This window comes from Lissotriton helveticus, chromosome 10 (genome assembly GCF_964261635.1).
Source record: "Lissotriton helveticus chromosome 10, aLisHel1.1, whole genome shotgun sequence".
Taxonomy (NCBI): domain Eukaryota; kingdom Metazoa; phylum Chordata; class Amphibia; order Caudata; family Salamandridae; genus Lissotriton; species Lissotriton helveticus.
The window spans coordinates 9,441,435-9,453,830 of record NC_136071.1 but is presented as its reverse complement, the minus strand read 5'-3'; the positions used below and the strand labels follow the sequence as shown (position 1 = coordinate 9,453,830).

The following is a 12,396-nucleotide window of genomic DNA, read 5'->3' as shown; positions in this document are numbered from 1 at the left end:
AGCTGATGGGCGGTTCCCATCTATCTTGAACTATATCTCATACCCACCCCTAAGCAGCAGAAACACCCGTCCACCCTCCCTATTAATCAGCTGTTCTCAGCACACGATGAAGACTCTCTAACCCACCGGCCATCTCGTACAGGCAGGAAATGTCTTCTCGTCACTTTGATTCTCGGCTTATCGTTTAATGTGCCTGTGCCTGAAACTGTAAATGAACGTGTGTGCAGTAATATAGAAATGTCATTGGGTCATCTTATGCACAATGACGTTAATTTGTACATAGCAGCTCTACGTGGTGTTCACCACTGCTTCAGTAATATGTTCGCACTCCCTTTCCATCACGCCCAGGCTTCTCTAACGTGTCCCTTTGCTGGATAACACGCGTTCATCTGTTCTGTAAAGTGCCTGCTGATATGCACCAGGCGCTTTGCTCATTCGTGATGCTAAGAGTGTGGCGCATTATCAAGTATTTAAAATGGGTACTAAATCCGTAAATCTACGTCTGAATCCTATTTCTGTCTCACTTTGATGTCCAAAATGTTAAACAATTAGTAAAAACATGGGCCCGGAAGAGGGAAGTTTATCATTTGAAATGAATCTGAGATGGCGTGTGCTTCAGTGCCCCCCAGGAATGTAATATGTGAACAGCATTTGTGTAGCTCACACACAACCTGCCAGTCATGGCATTAAAGTGATTTCAATAATATCATTTAAACTGCAGACCCCCCCCCAATCTCCCAAACATAACAGGTGACGTGAACTTCTGTATCAGAGTCAAGGTTAAACAAAACCGTGTCGCTCTCTGCTATATTCACGTGGCTTCAGGGCTGTTTTTCCTCCTTTATTTCTTGAAAACCACTGGTAATTGTAGATTGTCCCAGATGAAAATATCCGAGCTATTAAGGCAAGTTGATAGCGTTACAATAGGGCTGTTTCAGTCCAGATTCCTTTGGTGGCCATTGCATGCGGGATTCCGATCAGTGACCTCGGTGCATCAGGCAGTGTCGCCAGCAATGGTGTCCAATGCCTTTGCAGCCATGTGCTCAATGCCTCCTCGCACGTGGGAAAGAAAATCCGCAGTCAGACTTCCCAGCGCAGCATGAACTGCCATTTAATCCCTTCACTGCGGGGCTGTTTCCCCCGCTGTGCTGGGGGACGGGAGGAGCGCACAGCGCCCCGATGCTCATGACGAGCTCAGCTCGTCATGAGTCACGGAGCTCCGGTGCTCATGACGAGCTCAGCTCGTCACAGCCACACCCGTTTCCATGGAACGCTCAGCACAGCAGGGGAATCAGCCCAGCGTGCGAGCGTTCCATTTAACGGGCGCGGTCATGACGAGCTCAGCTCGTCATAAGCACCGGAGCGCCGTGGCTCATGACGAGCTAAGCTCGTCATGCGCACAAGAGGGGTTAACTATCAAATATGGTATTTCTCCAGCTTTTCAGTTCTCCCAGTAGACCCATTTATTTACATTCTTTTCAATTTCAGAAACGTGCCTAATTCAACCAAACCAAAGTTTTCATTTCCTAGGTTGCGCTGCACATAGGGTAGTTGCTCTGAGGTAGCTGCAGAGTACTTGGGTACACGTCCTTTAAACTCTGCTCTTGGACCGCATTCAGGGCAATGGGTCCCTATCGAAGGAGGTACCACTCAGGGTTGCCCACAGTCTCCCTTGTTTTTGATGGTTTTATGGAACTACTTGCAGTGTGGATCAAAGGGGAGGGCCTTATGCAGGGGTTCTGGGGAGGGCGGCTTAGAAGATACGAGGCCGATCTGATAATGTCCCTTAAATGTCCGCAGTGGCCGGGGGCAGAGATTGGCAACCACCATTGATACCTAAGGAATGAGCTGAGGGGAGTTTCACAAGCTCCAAACATCCGGCAGCTGAAGACTTTAAGTATAGGAGTGTATATTACATGTGACTCGAGGCCATGTCAAGAAATCGACCTAACCCCGTTACTGACCAAACTTCATAGCGGTACTGACGGATGGAAGGAAGGCCCTTCCTATCCCCACTCTGGAAATTCAATATTGTTACCCCTCCCATGTTTCAAGATGCGATGATGCCATGTACAATATCTGTTCTTTGTTTTGTATGTTATGACAAACTAATTAACAAAATATGTACCTTAGAAAAGGTAGTGGAACCTTCTAGGCTGACTAGTAAAAGTTGATTGTGGGTTCTAGGTTTGCTTCACTCAGCACATCCCATCGTACGATGACTGAAATGTCCAACTGTATTTAACCTTTCATAGAAAAGATGAGACTTTAATTCGATTAAATATAAAACCACATGTAGGAAAGTAGGATTTGCTTTCATGTTTACCCCCACGTTTTGCTGATGTCATTGTTTTTCTGACTTGTCTGGGATCCTGCTAATCAGGACCCTAGTCTCTGTGCTTCTTCCCTAAATTGGGGTACTGGGGTGAATGTATGACATTGTTCTGCATTCTGTCCAATTGTTCTTTTTGCATTTGTCACCCCGAGTGGGACGGGTATGCTCAGACGTGGGTCCTGTGCTCTCCATGCCACTGGAGTCAAGCTATCATGGCTGATGAGGCCTGAAAGCCAGAAACTGGTCCTAGGATGCTTGTTTCCAGTCCAGGGAGGACCTGGCCTGGCAGTTCGGGCTGGACTGTTCCCATTGGGCGCAGGTCAAGACTGATTTGCATATGGCTGGGTCCAAACTGGAATGGCATGGTGAGCAAAACAACTATGGATTTAGGCCCAGATCTCTGTACTGGGGTGAATGTATGACATTGTTCTGCATTCTGTCCATCAATTGTTCTTTTTGCATTTGTCTTCCCTAAATTGGACAGGGTGAGTAATTGAGGACCCCCCAGATTGGCTACCGATGTATCCTTGTTAGTCCCTAGTATATGGTGCTAAGGTACCAAGGGCCTAGGTTCACCAGGGGTCTCCCATGGGCTGAAGCATTTATTATGCCACCCATGGAAGAGCACTCAAATTGTGACTTCGGTCCTGCCATTGCAGCCTGTGTGAGCTGGGGCTAGCGCCACTTATCACAGATATGTGTCCTTATATCTGAGGTCACTTCACTTAAAATCTATAAGTCACCCCTAAGACAGGCCTGTCAATCCTGAAGGCAGGGCGCTCGGTTATATGTGTGTGGGTGTCCTGCATGAGCAAGATGCCCAACTATCCACGGAGAGGCCATGCATCATTACATGATGGCGATCTCTAAACTGGCTGTAATGAACCCTGTCAAGTTTGGTATCAAACATGTTGGACTCCTACCCCAGCACCGTAAACACTGTTGGAGGTTTGATTCCATGCACTGTAAAGCCCCTCCGGGAGGCCCTCAGTGCCTCTGGTACCTGTCTTCTAGACCCAGACAGCAAACTATGGCAGCTGTTGACCAGAAACACAATTCTGCCCTCCTGCTGCTGAGCGGTGCTCGAGCAGGGGAAGGCAGGACATTAGGTTTCCTGTCACAGGGAGGTGTGACCACCTCCCAGACGGGACTTAGTGTATTGGGCCAGGGTGGGGGCGCTTGCCAGCGCCACTAGACTGCTTTGAAGGGCACATTTGGTGCTCCCCTTGCATACTCCAGTTGGAACCAGTCCAGGGAGCCATTGGTTCAGGCTCTGGCACGAAACTGGACAAAGGACATGAAAGTATCCTCCCTACTGTCCAGCCTCTCCTCTGGGAGGGACCCCTTGGATCGTCCCAACCCTTTTCTTAGGGTACTTAAGGGCTTACCTGTGGGTGAGTCCCTAGATTCGTTGGGGGACAAGATTCAGATCTGAAACCACTTTATTTTCATCTGTCTGGGCACTTTGGACTTTGCTTTGGGAACCAAGACTGCAACTGGGAAGACTCCTGCTGCTCCTGGTCTCGTTGTCCTGCCAGTCTACTGCGTTGCCTGTGCTCCATACAGGTTCTTCTACAGGCCTGCGGTCATCCAGCACACCTGAAGGAATCTCCTTTGAAGTGAAGGAGTCACTTCCCTGCATCCTCAGGCACAGCAATGAAGGTGACCGGTCTGCTGTTCCTGAGCTCCTACGGTCTCTGAAAGGTTTAGCAACACAGGTGGTGGTTCTGCAACCCCCTCGAGGCCTGCGCTGTCTACATGAGCACTACCCCAGTGCACTGCGTCAACTTGCTGTTGCAAAGGCTTGTTGAGTCTGTTCACCAGAGATATTTTGGCTCCTAGAAGCGTCAGCCTCAAGCATCTCCTGCAACCAAGATCTTCGTCTGCACCTCATCCTCTGCACCGTGGGCCTTCATCCTTTGGTGAGCTGCTCGAGGTCCTCTTGCAACTCCTGTGCCTTCAGCCTGTGGGTCCTCTAGAGGGTCTTCTTTGGCTCCAGTAGGCTCCTCTACTTGCTCGGGCCGGCTCTGACTTTCCCGTGGGGAGTCACTTGGACCTTGCTGGTCCCGACACTGCACTTTTTCAGACTACTATGTTGGTTGCTGTTGCCAAGGCTTGTTAGTGCCCCATCAACACTGACCCCCTGGCTCTTGACATCCGACGTAGGACAGTTTGTGAACTGCTACTGGTTTTCTGCAGCCTTTCCTGATCCGAACATCTGCAACCTCCAGGGCACTGTCAACTCTCCTGCATCCCGACATCGGTGGGCCTTCGTCTTCCGCAGCTCCTGGTCACTCCTTGCAGGTACCTCTTATCTCGAATCAAACTTTGGGTTACACCAGACTCTTTTGCCTTCTACGCCAGTGGCATCTTCACTGAAGTCCTCCATTGTGGTCTCGACGGTTTCCAACGTCCCTTAGCACCTATGCACCCGGCTACCCTGGTGTAGGTATCTTGGGGTATCCACGGGTGGGGTGACTCTCCAACCTTCCATGGAGTTTCTTCAGAGTCCGCTGGGAAGGGTCCTTCTACTTTAAAACTGCAACTGCGACATACCCATTGACTTGTATTGAGCATGCAGTCGTGTTCCCACTCTGCACACGACCTCCGTGGGGTTCCTGGGTACTTACCTTGGGTGGTTCCTTGGGTCCCCGACTCTTCTAAATCTTCTGGGTCCAGTCCCAACTTAAGTCGTGGTTCGCATTCCACTATTTTAGTATATGGTTTTGTCTCCCCCTAGAGACCATTGTGTATTTGTGCTACTTGCGTGTTCTATTATCAAAGTATTGTGTGTTTTGTGGTTATATCTCTGGGTAGGAGATATTGCATTGTGTTAGTGAGTGATTATGATAGACATATTTTTAGAACTACACTGTGTGGTTCTTTTACACTTACCCTATACCATAAGGTTAAGTTCTGGTAAAACAAGCTGCTTTACACTCCTTCTGGAATAAGCCCGAAGGCTTCTCTCCACAGCTACCCCTTAGGGAGCTTTCTAATGTTGTCTAAGACCACTAATAACACCATAAGGGTTATCTGGATTAGTGCAGGGTGCTAAAGCTACATAAGTGAGCACCATATGCTACACCAGTCTCCTACACCATAGTAATCTGGAATATAGTGATTCGTACTCCAGTGCTCTGTGCCCGTGCAAACAGACCGGTAACAGCATCTTACGCATTGAACTGTCTCTAGTCTTGCCTTTGTGGCTATTGAAAGAGCAGGCCAACTACAGACAGTGTCTAGGATGTGAGCTTTCACAGTGTCAGTCTTACGTAGCTCAGTGCAGACAGCGAGTCCGCCTAATATCAGCACATAGGTTTGAGCTAGAAGCCGTGTTCTCTCACTCTGTGGATAGAGGGCTCAAAAAATCAAAAATTGTTACTAGCCCTGCAGGTCTAGTAACTTTAAAAATCTACTCGACCTAACTAATGTACTTGACCTCTGTGAGCAAATGTGACAGTTAACAAGATGTAAAGAAATTTTTATTGCTCATTCACTTTGTGAGCAATAAAGATGCCCTTAAATCTTGCTATCTTGTCACATTTCCTCCGCTTTCAGAGACCGAGGTCAAAAGTCAGTTTGTCTTCCTACTCGCCAGAAAGGGTGAGTAGGACCTAAAAATAACTCGTCCTAATTGAATCTGGCTCTCAAATGTGAGCGGGCGAGTGGATCTTACGAGCCCTGGACAGTAATCAGAGCTGCAGCAGAGTTGCGTGGGGACCAGTGTTTCATTGGTGCTATCAGAATAAGGAATCTGATGCATCTGATTATAGATCGTGGGAAACTTCTCATCAGCTTCTTGTATTTTCAACAGGCATAATCAACCAGGGCTGCTGGGGCTGGCACCCAGAGCCTGGGATGCGACTCAAGCGGTCAGCTGTGTCTGGTGCCCAGAGCCTGAGATTTGAATCAAGCGGGGCTGCTGGGGCTGACCTTCACAGTTTGGGATGCTTAGATGTTAATAATCTTGGCATCTGACCTATTGGGATTACGACCAGGGCAAATGGAGGCAAACACTTGCACCATCTTATTGACCTGGCCTTCATCCTGTTTAGGCGAAACACAGCCATGCCTTTTAAATCTCCTGCTCCTCCGGAGATTCGAGGATGGCTTAGAATGCTGCTGACATGCACCAGAGCCGTGGTTTATAATCTAACTACTCAGCATGAGAGTCGATTCTCGCACGGGGTGAACGTTGGGAGACTCACCTGATTGCAGTTGAAGCCAAAACCGATGAACGGCCACCTTGAACACACAGCACAACGCATACACTCAACCGACAGGCGACACCATAATGACCATCCTGTCATTCCTCCCTCCACAATGCTCCTTAACTCTGGCGGCACTCTCACACATTCCCCGCGACGGCCCACCCCTGGCACGACTGTACAACCCATCCCAGCAACCCCTCTTCTCGTCTCCTGTGGCATGCTTGGCGACTACCAGACCCGCATATTTGACATCTCCATTTAGTATGACACATTCTCGTTTACATGATGTACACGTGTCCGCCGTGAATGTGTGCTGACTCTGCACTTCATAATCTGTTATTCGCTGACCTCCGAGCTCTCAAATTGTGGACATTTTTGTTCTTTTCTTTCTTATTTTCTCTTCCTCCCTTCATCTTTCTCCTCCCTCCCCAGTCTCCTCCTAAAGTATTGGCGGTTCCAATAGGTCTAGTGTTAAAGGGATGTTGTATGATAATGTGAAGCATTACACGTAAATAGCCTCGGAATGGATATTTATGTGTGTTTGGAAGCAAAGAACTGTAGAATAATATTAGTGTAGGTTAAACCGTCAGGTGACCGTTGCAGTGTCAGCCAGACCTAAAAATCCGATTAGGTTAATGACTGCCCATCTCCTGTCTGTGCTTCCAGAGAAAACCAACACAAATGAACAGGTTATGTGTAGTTATCTAAGCCACTTTATAGCATATGTAAGGACATGGGGTGTATTATATGGTGTGGTTGTGCGACCTCACCATGTAAGACCTCACCATGTCAGACCAACCCCTTTCGAACCCTTGGGTTTTGTCTGTAAAGCCCTCCGCTAAACCTTGGGTATCTGTGGCTCTGAACAGTGATGCTTACACGTGCGAACAAGTACGAATCAATTAAACCGCAGCAAAACAATTAAAGAAATTGACTAGACGCCAATTTATAAAAAATGGACTGTATTTTAGACACTAGAACAAAAAAATCCAACAGAGGGTTCCGGAGATATCGAATTTACAAGGTATAATAAATCGGGTTATTCCACTTTACCGCAAACACGTATTGGCAAATTCCACGAATTTGACACTTAGACACTTTTTAACCCAAAGTTTAGGCTAGCTGTAATGCGGTTACTTAGTCATTTTAGTCGGCCAACTCCAGTAGGGAGCCAGTTAAGGAGGAACCAGCAAGGTACTCAAACAGTTGCCTCAACACGAAAAGCAGACTTCAGGCAGTTCTAGTCACTTTTATCCTTTGCGGGCTTTTCTGTGGAAGTGGTCCTGATGCAAGTGCTGAAGGATGCTGCAGATGAGATGCGGTCGTGGGTCTTGCAACTACTCCTCAGTCCATGAAGTGAGTGAGGCAATCTTGGTCAAAGAGTTAACGTTCCTTGAAGTTCTTTCGGTGCTGACAGAAGTCCAGTCATTAGTGTACTACTGATCTCCCAGTATCGCGCCCAATCCCTCCTGTGTTGATAACTCGTCCTTGGAGGTCCGAGCTGCACCTCGGCGACACTCCTGGGGTCTGCAAACTCAGGTGCAACTTTGTGCATCAGGTCCTGGTCGCTGGTGCTGCACGGCGGTGGCTGGCAGTAGCTTGAAGACTTTGGGCTAGCAACTTGCCCCAGCAGGCTTCTCGGCTGTTGTGTCCCTGTGCTGTGAACAGGAGGCCAGCTCACTGACCCTTTGAGTCTCTTGGCTTTGGCTGGGCTCTGGAGAGGGCTTCTCATCTAGCAGGAAACAGCAGGCACAGTCCCTCTCCTTTGCAAGCGATCAGGTTCAGCTGGTGCAGTCCATGCCTATGCAGCCTCTTTGTTGGTTCCACGGTGCAGCAGGACAGTCCTTCAGTACTTCTTTCAGTCCAGTCGAAATCTGAGTTCAGGGGTGCTTTACTTATGCTCAGAAAATGCCATCCGGGTAGGATGCGGTTATTAGCCAACGAGTTACCAGGTTCCCTCCCACTTTACAACTACTTAGTGTGATATATGGGCCTCCCAGAATGCATCTTTCTGCCGCTCCCAATATGGCAGAACCCTCTCCTGGCATATGAAGCCCCCTAGCCCAACCCAGGGGTATGGCTGCCAAAGGGGCTACACATCCCTGGGAAACCGATGTGGCAACTGGTTTCCTCTCTCCTGTCCCAAGTGCCGGCCTGTCTGCCTGAACAATGGAGCGTCCCCTCTTTCATTTGCCCTTCAAAAGCAGATTTCTCCTTTTTAAGCTCGTGTTTTGGACAAAAACCTGTGTGGCTTCCTACAGGAGGGAAGTGACCGGAGGAGGAGCAGACCCCTATTGTATCCTTTCCTGGAAGTCGTTAGCACATCTCCCCAGAAGAGCAGAAAGCTGTCTCTGCTACAGGATCCCATGTGCGACCAGTATGGGCACACGGAACTAAAGGCAACAAAGCGGGAACTTTGCTAAAGTTGCACACTGAAACTTGTTACATTAATTTTGACCTGAGAATGAAGTCTGGCTCCATCTAACAATTTTTTTTTATACCTTGGATGACCCACTTTGGTCCTACCGTTCAGGAGTTGGCACAGCTGAGGGGTCAGCGTGCAACTTTGCACTCACCATTTGGACGACCAAGCTTTTCTGTAGTAAACTCAACAATTTACCACAACATGTAAAATACATGTTCTGCCCGTGAGATATGGTGCACCCTGCCTTAGCATTCAGTAGGCCTACCACAGGGATGACTTGTACGCCAGGGGAAGGTCTGGCTTTTCCAGTGCTTTAAATGGCAAAGTCGGGCCAGCAGTTAAACTGCTCTTCCAGCCTGCAAATGTCTGGTCTGGGAGTCCCATTTTACTCGTCTCCCACCCAGGGTCACACAGCCAGCGGTGCAATCCCTTGGAGTGGGGGTGGAGGGAGCTCTAGCTTTCATGCGCTGGGTACCATTTACTTGGGACTTGCAGGTGAGCTAGCTCCGCCAACTGGGTAGAAGCCAGTTCGACATAGCAAGTTAAGGTCACAGAGGTCTGGTTAGCAAATCTCAGGGAACTCTGAGTTTAAAAACCAGCAGCATCAGCCTCAAAACCTGGGTGTGACCATAAAAGACGAGAGGTTTCCGTACAGTATTGCAGTGTTAATTTTGAGTGAACCAGAGATACATGGTGCATATTTCTTTCAGGTGTAGAGTTCCATGACATACGATTTCCAAGTTATACTGTCAATCGGCCTCCCATAATATCCAAGGTCTGTGTACTGGAGCTAGACAACCCAGTGGGAGTTGTTGCCCTGCTCTTGGCTCCTGGTCCTTCAGAAAGGGGGCAGGCATTCCCCCATCTATTTTGTGTATGTGTATAAGGAAGAGGAGAAGGTGGGCAAAAGGTGGACACATTCGCCTGCTTTGCAGTGGCGTACCTGACCAGCACTAAACCTATAAATCCAAAGGTGTGGCCCCCAATATGTTCTTTACGGTTGAGGTAAAAAGATTGGCGAGAACACAGATATGCCTTACCCCACTTGTGGCGTTGCTGGGCTACACAGAAAACATGGAAGCATCTATTAGGCGATTTGAATCACTGGACTGTTTGCCAAGCGTAAAGTGGCGTGTAGATGGGGACATGGTAGGGCTCCTAAGTTCAAGGAATGGTTACAGGACTTGGTCTATTGTCAGGAGCAACTAACAACATATTCAGAACTCCTACCCGCGACCTCCAGGCCCAACGACCTATGGGGACCCTTGAAGATATACCTATTACTTGCCCCTCAAGAAGGACCCTTGCGCACAACATCATGATAACACTACCTAATCACTCCTTATGAGATGCCTAACTGAGGGAGCCCTGGGATACCAGCGGGTCAATGACCAACTTGGGGCATAAATTGTTTTTGTTTTTTAAACTTTTGTTGAGCTTGGTGTGAGAACGATGAGACCGTCCTAGATATGCTCTAGTCATATGGAAGAGCTGCACACTGCTAAGCTGTAAACACTGTGCAATTTTTCTGTTGAAGGATATGAAAAAAGGTTTTAAAAAGTGTTTCTGGTTGTTTTTTTAATACAATTCTAAACTATTGCTGTTTGGTTAAACAAAAGGATGAATGTTATAGGCAGTTTTGTTAAACTTTCCTGTATGTTTAAGGGCAACTTTAAGTACCATTTCTCTACAGCACCATTTAATTAAATGCAAGTATATGAGAAAATATAGCACAATTCATGCAAAACCATTAGGCCAGCATATAAATAAAATAAATTCTTCACAAAAGTGCATCCACATTTCTCTGACCTTCCACTGGTGCAGATTTGCAACTTTTAGGAGTTCACAAGTATTTACAGACTTAGGCTTGGAAATCCTACTCTTAACAAATATTTTTTAATTCTTTTTTCACAGAAACAAAAATACTCTCGTATATTTGCTGACGTGAAAACCTTCAGAAAACCTGTTTCCTATATTATCCCGTGCGGAAATGTATTTCCCCATGGTAAAGCTGTTCTCCTTACACCCCTGTAATTTTAGGAGATGGTGGTCCCCTCCCACATTGACATGTTTTCATCTTAAAATTATTATTATTATTTTTTTTTACCTGCAGTTTTTAGGCATATATTTTCAACCTTTTCCTGGGTAAGAATGGGTCCAAAAGGAGTTGGTGAACACAGTTACACACATAACCTTATGGTTGTGCACAAACTCTCTGGGTATTCAGACTTGGAACTACCACTTCCCTCCTCCCTCTATCCTGTGTGGGGAGACTTGTGCATAGGAAAAGCTTCATGTGCATAAATCCTTTTATCCGTGCAAAACCAACTTATGCTAGTGTAGGCCAAGCTTTCATGCATAATACGTTTTGACATTCTGGCCCATAACATTTTGACTGTGACAAGAGCTTGCAGAGTTCGTACAGTTGTAACTCATAAACCGGGGATTGATCTAGCGTTTGGTGCATGCTCACAATTGTGGGATGCAATGAAGTTCAGGCACAATGCGATGGAGTGATTTACCCAAGAACTATACAGTGTGCTTAAGCGGGAAAGGTCAGAAAGTGAGTCTGTGACTGTTGATTCTAAGTTGGCAACCTAGGCACTGGAGTGCAAATATCTTCGTTTATTTAACAATTTGTGAAATCAAGTGTCCTAATATGACACCTCAGTGCATGGCATCAAATGGGCCACATAGAATTTTATGCAGGGCGGGTAGATTTTAGGAGCATTCCGTCCCTTAGACCAGTAGATGTATAAAATCACACTCCTGTATGAAGCGGTCTGAAACCTTTGATGCAACTTACATTTAGACAGACCTCTGCCATCTGTCTAGGAGCGAACTAAGTAGCTAACACACTCATTCACTAACTAACTCATTCTTATTGAGGTATGCCAAGGAGTGTGCTGCTAAACACTTTTTCAGCAACTTCTCTTTGTATGTGATCTCCTTCCAGGTAGAAGATGTGGACATGGAGGATGACGTTTCTCTGACCCAAACCCAGACTCCTACGCAGGTGCAGCGCAACCTGGAGAAGCGTTCGCCAGAGCTGGTGGCCCGCAAGGTGAGGGGCTTTTGTGAGGTTGGGGTGTTGTCCCTCTCAGGATAAGTACACTCCAGTCCTGCTTCTCATACTCTCCCCTCCTGGTCTCCCTCAGGTGGCTGAGGTCGTGCAGTACCTGCTGGTGAAGGATCAGAAGAAGATGCCCATCAAACGTGCAGGTAGGTCTGAGCGGGCCATGCCTGTCGGTGGTTAGTATGCAGGGGTGTCTCTCGCTTCAGATGTGGCGATGGATGTGCGGTGCAGGTAGGGATGTGAGCTCCATGCCCTGTAACAGGCAGGTGGAAGTGCAGGGCTGTTTGGAAAGTAGCTTTAAAGTGTCTTTGGAGGGAAGGGAGTGTAAAGTGCAGTTAGGGTTTTG

At 47.6% G+C, this 12,396-nt stretch overlaps 1 protein-coding gene across 6 annotated transcripts in view; it reads left to right on the top strand.

The window, feature by feature from the left end:
- LOC144785747 (non-structural maintenance of chromosomes element 3 homolog) overlaps positions 1 to 12,396 on the top strand; it is a 105,950-nt gene that overhangs the window by 43,337 nt on the left and 50,217 nt on the right. For all 6 annotated transcript variants that reach the window (XM_078664545.1, XM_078664543.1, XM_078664544.1 and 3 more), the window contains 2 exons: positions 11,931 to 12,038; positions 12,133 to 12,196. In XM_078664545.1, coding sequence (XP_078520671.1) covers positions 11,931 to 12,038; positions 12,133 to 12,196 — 172 coding nt within the window. The remainder of the gene's footprint in view (positions 1 to 11,930; positions 12,039 to 12,132; positions 12,197 to 12,396) is intronic.